Source organism: Crocodylus siamensis, chromosome 5 (genome assembly GCF_052110815.1).
Source record: "Crocodylus siamensis isolate JL-2025a chromosome 5, ASM5211081v1, whole genome shotgun sequence".
NCBI lineage: Eukaryota > Metazoa > Chordata > Crocodylia > Crocodylidae > Crocodylus > Crocodylus siamensis.
In genome coordinates, this window is record NC_143399.1 from 205,396,039 (window position 1) to 205,408,361 (window position 12,323).

The 12,323-nt window shown below is 46.3% G+C and overlaps 1 protein-coding gene across 8 annotated transcripts in view; it reads right to left on the bottom strand.

Annotated features, from left to right (window-relative positions):
• MAP4 (microtubule associated protein 4) overlaps positions 1–12,323 on the bottom strand; it is a 219,784-nt gene that overhangs the window by 62,904 nt on the left and 144,557 nt on the right. For 6 of the 8 annotated variants that reach the window (XM_090048017.1, XM_090048021.1, XM_090048020.1 and 3 more), the window contains exon 13: positions 7,628–12,058. The exons of 1 other annotated variant lie outside the window; for it this stretch is intronic. In XM_090048017.1, coding sequence (XP_089904143.1) covers positions 7,628–12,058 — 4,431 coding nt within the window. The remainder of the gene's footprint in view (positions 1–7,627; positions 12,059–12,323) is intronic. One more of the 8 variants, XM_090048018.1, reaches the window with a different exon arrangement.

Sequence of the window (12,323 nt, forward strand, 5' to 3'; positions counted from 1 at the left end):
AGGAAAGGGTAAGTGGATAAAATCCCAAGCCTCCCTGCTTATTCACTGATCCCTCCGTTCTCTCTCAAGACAGACATAGGAATTTTTGGAGGTGTGAATTCTGCATTTCACAATCCCCATCACTCCCCATGGCTTTCCTGTTATGCGCGTCAGACAAAAGCAGCAAGATATCTGTGAGCTGCAGCCAGTCAGACTTCAGTGATGCTTCAAGGCACAGAGGGGGCTTACTGCCCAAGCCCTCTCTCCCTTCCAACAGTGAGCATATCTCCTTAGGGAGACGGCAACTGGCTTGCATTTAGTCTATAGAATTTATCCACCATAAAATGACAAGAGCGATTCTATTGATGAGGCTGGCAAAAAAAACAAGTGAGCCCTATGTACTAAAATAAGTTTCCTTATGACATCAGAAAACCCAAACAGATGTGCAGACATCAGCATCTTCAGCTGCTTAAAGATGTTTTGAAGTTTCTATTGTCTCTCTGGCTTTAAAGTACAATTTTCCAACGAAGATGGACCTTTCAGTTCAAGAAACTGCAAGGAATTGCTGTTCATTTTACTAGGACTTTTTGGACAGGTGTACAACATGATTACCAAGGCTCTTATAATGCCAATACCAAAAGCAGACCAAGGTCACTATATATCAATACATCACAAGCTAAAGCCCAACATGCAAGCTTCCATCCTCAGCAGATGAATCAGTCTCGTGTTTCTAGTCCTGTTTTGTTCCTGAAGCTATTACTTATCCCGTTTCATGCCTTTTTCTTTTTTTTTTTTTTTTAAATCTAACACGATTGTTTCTATGCAGTCCTTTGCACTGGTTACCAAGGCAACACCACTCTCCAGGATGATGAACAGCTCCTTGCCAGCTTGTCCAAGTGACACGATCATTAATTAAGTGGTATTACCAATAACAGTCAATGATCGGTTTATCAGATCCATCAAGGATATACTCCTTCATAATAAAAGCCAAGCCCGTAAAATTGCAATTTGGATAATCACTCAAGCGGAGACTCATACAGACACATACCTCCTGCTGTTCGAGCAACCATTCATCGCACATAAAACAAACTCATTAAAACACTGCCGCGTGGTATCTGCAGCCTGAACTCGCACGCCTTGTTTCTTCCCACACTTTGCAAGAGGTCAAGAAGTAGACGTGAACTTTCAGTAATCAAACTAGCATTGCTTTAAAGCAAAGCCATAACATTTAACAGGTGCCTGGGAAAATAGTCTGCTGCTACCCATCTGAGGCAGGGAATTTATCAAGCCTGACTCATTTTAGAGCCTGTAGGAAAAATATTTAAAAATCCCCAAGAGGAGCAAAAACAAAGCGTCTCCTTACTTAATTCCAACATAAAACAGCTTTCATGAAAAAGCGTCCCTACAGCGGTTTGCAACTGAAACGCCGCAACATGGGGCTAGTGAGCAAGCCTGAGCTGAGGAGTGGGATGGAAACCAAACAGCTTCATTCTCACTGTCTGGACCGGGTGTCGTACAGGCGACCAACAAACGAGCAGATAAAGTTAGTAGGAAAAGAAATATTTTAAGTTTTGTTCTACTGGTATCCACCCCCCCACTGATCCACTGTCATTTTGGCCCGTTCTCAAAAAAAAACCGCATGGGCCAGAGAGCTGTTGAAGGGGCGAAAAGGAAGAACATCTACCGGGCAAGGCGGAGGCGCCGTCCAGCTGCACTGGCCCTCGGCACGCGGGAGCGCGCGCCGCCCTCCGCCTCCCAGGGAATAAAGCCTCAAGACGCAAGCGCTTTGCCACGTCCATAGGGACCTCTCTCGTGGCGAGAGAAAACAATTTTCATGGCTTGGTCAGGGCCCGAAGAGTCGATTTTGTGGTCGTTTCACGGTGGCCCCGCCCCTCAGCACTGATTAGCGGAGAGGTCCCACCCTTCGGCACTGATTGGTGGAGAGGCATGAGGGGGCAGCTGCCCCTTTGCCTGCTCCCCCACCAGCCTGTGCCTGCCCCTCCCGGGTGGGCTGCGAGGCTGGGCCACAGCAGCAGCAGCAGCGAGGCCCGCTGGCTACTGCTGGGGAGCCAGCATTTTCTTTTTTGGTTGATTTCCTATTAAAAATGGCAATGGCCACAATTTCATTTATTTTTTAAAAATATATATTAATTTTTTTAAAAACACAGATTACCATTCTTCATGGTTTCCATGAAAAACTGCAAAGCCACAATTTAAGTCGGTCCCTACACATACGTGCCCAGAAATGAAAAGGCCCCATATGAACCATCACTCCCCTCTGTCTCCTACATACACATGCATTTTTCCCCCCATCCCAAAAAGCTTAGGGTAAAAAAACGTGACTCTCAACTGAGAGCTTGGACAGGGGAATGGGAAAAGCAAAACTAAATGTGAAGTTGCAAGATTAATATCCTGAGACTCCAGCTTTTGCTTTACCTTGAGATGCATGTTCCTGAACAGCCTGGGTCAGATATAGGACAAGCCGTCATGGGTACAAGGTACAAGAAAAAGCCAGACAGTTTGCACACAAATGAACATACTCTTACCAACCCTGAGAGCTACAACTCCCCCTCCCCACCACACAGGAGACGTAGAAGTATTTGGGTTGGCAAACACGAACAAAGTTTAGAGAAATTACAAACCTGAAGAGATTTGCCTGCACCAGCATTAAGAGGACACCAAGTACCCAGTTATTTTCTGGAGGCAGAAATCACTGAAAGAGCTTTTGAAACTAAACTACTATTTTTTTAATTTAAAGAACAAGAGTTGCTCTAAATAAGACAGAAGCTTCTTGTCTCAACAGGACTGAATACAAACCCACAAGCGTGCAGATATAGGGGGAAGAGAGAAGACGACAAAGGCTCTGTTACATATACACAGCAGAGTTTCTCTTCTGTAATGCAACACTTGCCTTGTGTTGCCCTGTGCAACTCGCTGCCACCAGATACAGAGGCCAAACACGTGTAACCATTTTATTAGCAAGAACATCTCCAGCTCTCCAAGGCATGCTAATGAATGAGAAGCCACCACTCTTCAGGATAAGCTAAACTCTAATTGCTCATTGGTTTGAAGAAATGCCTTCGAGTCACGGGTGAAGCATACCTGTCCAAGACGGGGGCTCCAACACATTCCCACGGGGTGCCGTCACAGGTACGGACACATGAATTCGAGTCTTCCTCCAGACTCATGCCAAAGGCCGCCCACTTAATCACCCCAGCTATAAAGGAGCACCCAGTCGTTCTAGCTGGAGAAGCAAAGGCACCTGAAGGCGAGGCTGGCCATGCTCCATCCCTTGCACTGCCGCTGGCTACACAGTCTGGTCCGTCTCACCCACCCCAACGAGCCTCCTATGCTCAAGGCAGACCTCTGACTGTTTCTTGAACTCTTTAATCAAATTTCTGATGCCGGCTAATTTTGCAGATCAGCTGCTGGTGGGAACACAACATTAGTCTGGCACAGTACGGCACGATTAAGGCCACTAACAAAACGCAAGTATGCATTTTATTATAAAGCATTTGTGCACAGAGTTCTTGTGCTCGAGGTCCTGAGGTGGCAGTAATTTCAGTTACATCGCCAGGTGTAATTATGTCTTTATATGGTCCCAAAACCCGTTGTGCTCCGTGCCTCACCAAGCTGATATCAACTATAACCCGTTATAAACTCAGAGCAAGTCACAGCAGAGAGTTATAAACCATTAAAAGTGCATGTGAGGGGAGTTATAATGGAAATGCTAACAGACTTAAGAGCATGAATGGCACCACTATAATTCAGCGCTGCCAGGAAAAGAAAACATTCAACAAAAGGGCATCATTGTGGCTACTGAACAGAAGCAAACATTGTAATTAAATAGGGGTGGCTCTTTTGGCTGCCAAACATATTTTATTTACATAGGAGGGATGTAAAACTGTCAGATTAAAAAATGGGCATTATGTTACGCATCAAGAGATTATGCCAATGATGGGTATTGGTGAGTGCTGTGAAGACAGCTGGCTGTCATCAGCTAAAGGAACGGGTACTGGAAGGATTCCAGTGGAGGGCAGCGAAAGGGAATGGGACGAAAGCTTCTGAAAAGGGAAGGATGCTAAGTAAGAGACCAGCACTTCAAATCCCTGTCATTGTTCTGAAGCTTAATAATCAGCGTTACCCACCCTGGTGTGCAATAAGTGGCTCAGTTTCAAGCTAGCACTGAGACAACCTGGTCAAGAATGGGGTACCATTATAATAGATGCTGCAAAAACGGATGGGATAGCCCTGGTCCCAAGCTGACACAATCCAAGTGCGGGAGGCCAAGCTGCAGGTGGACATGAACAAACACAAGGGCTAAGAAAGACCATACAGAATATATTGTTTCTGAAGCCAGAGGATAGAGATCAGGTTTTTTCTAGGAAGCCTGGAGTGGACACCGATACCAGCAGAGCATAAAAGCTAAGCAAGAGAAGGGAAAGGGAAAGGAATACTGTCTGGAAGTCCTGGGGCAAAATGGCTCAATAGTGGGAGAAGAAAAAAACCCCAAAAAACTCAGTCCAAGTGATACTACTGCCATCATTACTATTAAGTCAACTGCACCATTATCAGTAAGAGTATGCGCCTGGAAATACCTACATGACTGAATTCCTTGCATATCATCTACTACTACCAGTAATTCCAGCCAGAAAGCAGCAGAAAGGTTGCTCTAAAATCCTGCTGGGAAAACAGCATTTCTTGTCTAATAACATGGATCATCAGCGTGGCAGGTTTGGGGTATGAAGTTAACTGCTCAGCAGTACTGAAGACGTGAACCGGGTTTCCAGAGTAACCTGGCATGTTTCTATTAACGGCAGTAATAAGGAGCCAATGCACAAGGAGCAGAATTCACATTGCACAGGCAGTCGCGGATCTGACATTTCCCAAACCCCAACAGTGCAAATTTGCAATCGAAAGCACGGGGTTTTGCATATAATCCATGTACAATGCAACCAAGGACAATACAGAGCTGCAGCTGCCACACCGTCCAAGACAGATACTGTATGAAAAGCTCCTGTGGGCAGGCATGAAGCTTCATTCCGCGTTTCATAAAGCCACAGCACTACCTAAACATTTCCATATAATCTAGAGGGAGGCATCCCATTGTACTGTAGTATATACAAAAGTAATAACCCACAAAAATAGGCACTTTAAATTTCAGTTCAGCAGAACTTCTCAGAATAGCAAACCTGGGTTTACCGGAAGAAGGAACATGAATGGATACAGGCAGGAAGAACAAGAAGTGCAATGTGGATAGTAAATATCTGATCCAACATTAAAAAAATGCAGCTATATATGACAATGCACAGAGATGGTAGAATGACCTGAGGGACATTTAAAACCATTCAAAACCTTACTTTTGAGATCTGTATCACCCTCAGGAACACCTGAAAATAGCCTTTTTTTTTTCTTTTTTTTTTTTAAACAAAAAAATTACAGTTGAGCAAAACCACTCTATATAGCTAGGTTGGCAATACTTAAGACACTTCTGCAGCATCTTTTTTTCAAAGATTTGACGGTACAAAATTAAATGCTACAGGAAGTAAAGCAGAGTACAGGAGCTAGGTTTATGGTTTATGGTCAGAGTGTCCACTCCTACACTAATGGGCAAACAAGAGCACTCACTGTATGCCATTTCCAAACGCAGACCCTTCATCTCATTGATAAATGTTTTTAACATAAATTTATCGGTTTGCATGGTTTGGATCCGATTGCTTGACATCCTGCCATCCATCCTAAGCTGATTTTGCACAAAATCTTTTCTTTGCACTATGGAAAGACCTGCTTTTTGTAGGAATTTATTAAACGGTTATTTCATTCATAGTTAGAGGATGTAGATGGAAAGAGCAAGACAAACACCTGGACAAGCGCCAGCCCAGGGAGCCTGCCTCTTTGTCCCTAGACTGTTCCACACTTTACTGAAAGCTACATTTTGTCACTCAGCCGGATGTTGTGCAGTCACCATCAGATTGCCTACAGCCATGCCAAAGGCCAGATCCACCCCTCAAGCCTTCCTTGCCAATCCTGTACCCAACAGCCTGTGCATTCAAACTGGGGTGAGGAAAAAGTGTCAGCAAACACTTCCAAAATAATCTTAGTTGTTCACAGCTTCTCAAAAAGGGAACTGCAAATCTCTCAAGTGCTGCTCGGTGTAGTCAAGAATGTGGGCAAACGTGATTAATTAAAAACCCTGTTACTGTATATAGTACCAGCTTGACAATGCAACCTGCACATCAGTCTTCACATGAAAGATTCGGCATTGCACTGGGAGCCCTTTGATGCGCTGCGCGGTTTACAGCAAGACTAAACTTGTGCAACATCTTCAAGAAGGTTTCTTTTTTGCTGTAATCCCATAGCTTTAAAAATTGGCCTTTTCTATATCGCACTTTGCAAAGGGAAAGAAAGCAATTTGAGCATATCACAGTAAGTGGGTTTGTTCGGTTTCTAAAGATGCTGCCTAGAGCATTTTCTCTCCTTTTGTACCATCATGCACCAAAGAACAATATTCAAAGGGCACAAGTTCATGCACAGCACACCACTTTACCAAAATAGAACTACTTGGGGTTACGAAACACTCATTAAAGTTACAAAACCTCTCCAAACCCCGACCAGAACAGTAAAGCTGACTTCGGCTCCACATCTGGTATGTTAGTGACTGCATCATGCAAGCTGACAAGGTGGCAGTCTACGGACGGAGAAACAGGGAATTTTCAAGCCTAAGGACAAGGCAAAAATCAGAACGACAAGGCAAGGGTGAGCTTTGCCAGGTTACTTCATTAGATTGGAATCGGCCGATAAGATGGGACAGACACCTCATTTCTAAGGAGGTCTGTAGTTGTCAGAAGCCCCCGGGAGTTGTTTTGCTTTCTCTTTTTAAACATATCTGCCTGTACACACAGCAAGTAACTGAAGTCTGGACGTTAGCCCCATATCAACCCTAGACCTACAGGGCCAGAACCGTGACAAGTTCTATTAATCCTCCCCAAAGCGCTTCGAGACCTGAGAAGTCTTAAAATCGCATCAGTGTGATTACTGCTTTACCAAAGCTGGCAGAGTCAAGTTAGTGTCTAAAGTGGTCAGCAAAAACCACAACGAAATACGGATTTCTCCATCTACCAAAGATCGGTAGGAATGTTTCCCGCTGTCGAAACAGGCAGTGCCCTGCTCTCCGCTGGTGTAAAACATGTGGTCTGCCAGGTGGTTCACCTGAAAACATTTTCCCCTCAACCAAACAGCCCGTGTCCAGGCCAGGCCAGAACTCCTGGGCAGGTCCTGCAGCGTGGCCAGGTGTCATTTACAGCCCCCGGCCGGAGGAACGCAATTGGCACCGGGACACTCAAAGTACAGTTTAATTTGCAGAGTTACGACACACACGGGTAAGGTTAACTTGGAAGGCCGCACAAAGAAACGGAGCACTGGAATTGAAACCAATACTGTCGATTCTTCGAACTCTGGGAATTAGCACCGTGAGACAGGCAAGCAGAACTAACAGCCTTTTAAGATCAGCCAAAAACAGTCATGCCATGTTTATTTGTGCCACGAAGGATTAACAGTTATGTACTCATGCCAACGCACTGACAAGTAGCAAGGTCTTGCACGCAAGCTGTCTGCGTTACTGCTGCTAGCTCAAATCACAAGCACACACCTCTTTCGTGCCGTTGCCGGTTCATACCGTTGGTTTTCAGCTGCCTTTGCTTCTCTCGCTCTTGGACAGCAGGCCTGGGTGGTGGAGCTGGAAGTCCTCTCGATTTTGTGGGTCTCATGTAGCCTTTAATCTGTTCTGTAGCTTTGACTTTCTCTTCTTTCTTCTTCTCTTTCACCACTTTTTGTCCAGATCCAGCTACTTTTTTCTGCATCAAGTCTGCGGGCTTATCCTTTTCAGGCTTCAAGGCTCGGCCATCCTTCAGGCCAGCTTCCAACTCAGCCGCACCATCCTCCCGGGGGGGTTCACAATGGCCCTTCACTGCATCAACGGGACTGACATCTTCTGGCGGGGCACCTCTCCCAGCTGCGTGGGCAGCGTCGGCCACCTCTGCCTGGTTTCCTGACCCACGCGAGCTCTCGGGGAGGCTTGGTTCACTCAGCCCAGTTCCTTCAGCTTTGTTCTCTACCAAGGCTGCAGCTAAAACCGCTTCCGCTTTGTTTTCCCACAGCATCGGACACTCGGGAGCCACAGACCCAAGACCCTTCTCAACAACAAGGCCAGTTCCTCCCACTTTGTCCGTCACTTTGGCACCTGGAAGAACCGTTTCATTTTTTGGGTCTGCCTCCTGCACTACATGATCCAAGGAAGTGCGCTCACTCTGCTTTTTGTCCGTGATACTTATTTCTTTGTCATCCTTTTCTGCCAACGTGGGCACGTGCACGTCGTCCCTTCCTACCTCAGCGTCCTGATCAACTCTACAATCCGGGGAAAGCGGTTTCCCTGTCACCGCCTTGTCAGCGGCGGTTTCTTGGGCTTTGTCACCCTCGGTGCCTGAACTGGAAGCCTCTGCTCCAGCCCCTTTGCTTTCCAGTTTGACAGGATGCTCGTATGGTTTCTGCTTATATTTCCCCTTTTTATCCCTGGTCCTGGACTCTCTGCCAGTGTCCTCCAAGGCTACTTCAGGGAGAGGGAGCACCTTGCTTCTTCCGTCCTCTGCTGGATGCTCTGGAAAGGTACTTTCAAGCCCTTGATTTTGATCAGAACAAACTTTGCTGGTTTGGCCAAAGCCAGCTGCTCCAGCCTGCGTGAATGGTGCGAACAAGTCCACTTTATCATCCCAAAGCATCTGATGCCCAGGTGGAAAGTTTCTGATATTTCTGTTTTCATCTACAAACCCCATTTCCTCCATCCTATACTCCAGCTCTGCAACAAGGGGAGGCTGCACATGTCTCTTGTCTGGCTTAGTCTCCACAACTGGCCGGTCCGAGGCATTTTTAACTCTTTTGTTTTTTCCCTCACTCCCCCTCTTTTTAGATTTATCAGTCACCAGTCCTGGACTGGGATCTGCCACGGCTGGATACTCGAAAAGAGTAAATCCTGCCCCCTTGATCTTTTCTGGGCAAGGGACTCCTGTCATTTTGTCACCTGTCTCTGCACCGCTGCCAGAAAGCCCGGCTGCACCTGCCCTAGGCTGCAGAAAGAATGGCTGCTCTAAACCAGCCTCAGCTTTTGCACTTTTCCCCTTACCATCTAATTCGGTTTTTTCCGCTTCCAGCAGCATAATGGGAGCTTGAACTTTAGCCGTATCAGTTAAATCCTCCAGCAGACTCTCTAAAGCAGCAAAATCAACCTCCTTGACCTTACCAGTAGCATCTACCTTCTCTGCCATCCCGGGACTTTTGCCTTGGTCCATCTTTGCCTCCAGGGCAGCATGAGGCTCAGGCCTGCTCTCAACTTTTTTGCTTTTTACACCGACAGCCTTTTTCTTAGGTTTTTCGGTCATCACTTCTGGAATGGGAGCGTGTGCCTTAGCTATATCTGTCCTATCCTCCACGAGGGGCTCTAACACAGCAAAATCAGGCTCCTTGCCCTTCTCTATGGGAAGAGTTTCTTTACTTTGGATGACCATCTCTGGCTTTGCTGTGTCCATTTTAGGATCTGAGGGACCCAAGTTCTCACATAAGCTTTTGCCATCACTTCCCTGGATTTTAGGTTTCTCCTGCACCGGTTCAGCAATAGGAACGTGCACCTTGGCTGTATCTGTCAAACTCTCCAGCGGGCACTCTGCTCTACTCGAGTCAGACTCTTTGCCTCTATCGGCAAAGGCTGTGTCTTTAGGTGTTTCAGCTGTCTGCACTACAGCAGGAAGGTTACGTGCCTCTACCTTAGTTTCCAGAGAAAGAGCCTGCTCAAAAGCACTTCTGTCACTTTTTTTCCTTCTCCCATCACTCCCCCTCTTCCTAGGTTTGTCCACCACAGGCATCGCACTGGAACCTGTCACAGGCAGTTGCTCTAATGCACTAAATTCAGAATCCTTGTTCTTCTCCATCATACTTCCTCCCTTGGTTTTACCGACTCTCTCGGCACTAGCAGGAAGTCTGGCTGCATCCGTCTTCGCCTCCAAAACAAAGGTTTGCTCTGACAAGCTCAAGTCACCTTTTCCAGCAATATCCTCTTGCCATTTTTCAGCTACCAGTGTAGTGGGACCTTGCACCTGAGTTGCATCTGTGCCGCCTTCCAGCAGATGTTCTACGGTAGTTAAACCGCTTCGCTTGCTTTTATTATCAAAACTTATTTCTTTAGTTTTGTCATCTGTCTCTACGACAGCAGACAGACCACTGGGGTCTGCCTTTGCCTCCAGAAAGATCGGCTGTTGGAAATAAGTCTTTTCAACCTTTTTGCTTTTTCCATCACCGGTCCTTCTCTTTGGCTTGTCTGCTGCTTTTGGAGCACTAGGATAAGTTATCTTCTCTAATAAATGTTCTGCGGTTTCCCTCCCTCTCTCAATAAAGCTCGAGTCTTTAGTTTTGTCATCTGTCTCCACTACAGCAGTAACTTTGCTGGTATCTGTAGCCTCCAAAAGACCTGGTAGCTCAGAGGAACTTTTGATCTTCCTGCTTCTCCCTTCACCACCCCTTTTTTTGGGTTTGTCCGTCACCACGGCTATGCTGGGGTCTGTCACAGTCCGCAGTTCCAATGCAGCGAACCCAGTCTCCTTGCTTTCATCAGTGACATGTGCCCCCATAGCTTTGTCACCTGGTTGAGCAGGAGCAGGAGCAGGAGCAGGGAGTTTGACTGCATCAGTCTTGATCTCCCAAAGGCATGGCTGCTCTGAAAAACTGATGCCAGCCTTCCTGCTTTCCGCAGCAGCATCCTCCTTGGGTTTCTCTTCTACCAGTGGTAGGAAGGGTCCTTTGGTTATGTCTGTGGTAGCCTTCAATAACTCCTCTGAAGTGCTAACGCCAACCTGCGTGCTTTTAACAGAGGAATCTGCTCCTTCAATTTTGTCAACCGTCTTCAGCACATCAGGGAGTTCAGTCACCTGTGCCTTGGTGTCTAAAATGGCGGCCTGCTTGGAGATCCCATTTTCAGCTTTTTTGTTTTTTCCATCACTACCTTTTTTCTTTGGTTTCTCATCCATCAAAGCCCCACTGGGAGTTTGAATTTCACTTGGAACAGTCACATTTGCTTCTCCAGCCTTGGGAGATGTGTATTTAGCCTCCTGACTTTTATGAGAAGGGAAGATTTCTGCAGGTTTGGCCTCTGAAGGACTTTCCACTTGGTTTAGACTGATGCTTTCTGAAAGAGGTGCCTTGAGGTCAGAATACTCCAACTCTTTATACTCTTTCTTTTCGTTTTTACCAACAGCACTTCTCTCCAAAGGCTTGAGCTGGATCGGTGCTGAGCTGGGTTCCCCCATTTTAGTCTGTTCTGTTTTGCACCCTGGCTGCTCCGAGGGTACCCGTTTTCTTCTGCCTTTGGATTGCAGCATCAAGCTGTCATCTTTCATTTCCTCCGCTTTGACAGCTTCTCCAGTTTTTGCATGCAGTGGGTGTTTAAGTGGTTCTTCCTGCTGCCCTGCTGCTGAACCAGAGACCACATCTGGATTATCTAAGAAGCAGCTTTTGCTTTCTGTCTTCGTATTCCTCGCCATGTCAGAAGCTCCCATTCCTTGCCACTCCCCTGAGACAGTCAAGTGCTCTTCAGTAGGTAGGGGGAAGAACACCTCTGGCTTTTGCGGTTCAAGAACAAGTGGAGGAGCCTTGAGACATTTGGAAGCCCCTACATTTTCTTCCCCCAGCTCTGCTGTTCTCGGCTGCTGGCTCCTCTTTTGCTTTGGTTTCTTCTTCTTCTTCTTTATAATCACTGGAGAACCTTCAGAATCCCAGCTCTCTCTCTGCACGTCTCTCTGGCTGTCCACGAACTCGGATGGCACGCTAGATAGCTGTCCAGCTGCCTTTTTGTGTGGCGTTCTGGTTCGAGGTGGCATTCCAGTGACGTATCCACATTCTGCCACAGAAAAAGGGTCAGTGCTCTTCTGGTGAGGGAGACCTACTAGAAGCTCCTCTGGGACATCTGCAAAAGGCACTGTTCTGCCAAACCTGCGTTCACTTGATTTGCTAGCTTGCCTTACTTGTGCAGTAGGTACACCTGCAATACAGGAAGTGTGCTCAAGTACCAGAGCAGCTATTTGGTAAAGTCTGGTTTTAGGCAACCTTTTTTTTTTTTTTTTTTTTTTTAAATAAAACAAAAGACAAACAGGTCCCATCTGTCTTATGTGCAGAACTTTTAAAACACAATAACCCCAAATCCATTTCAATAGTGCTGTTTAAAAGAGCTAGACTTACATAGCACTTACGTTTATTTTCTACTACTAGTAAATCAAACAGATCAATGTAACGAAGATGAAATTTAA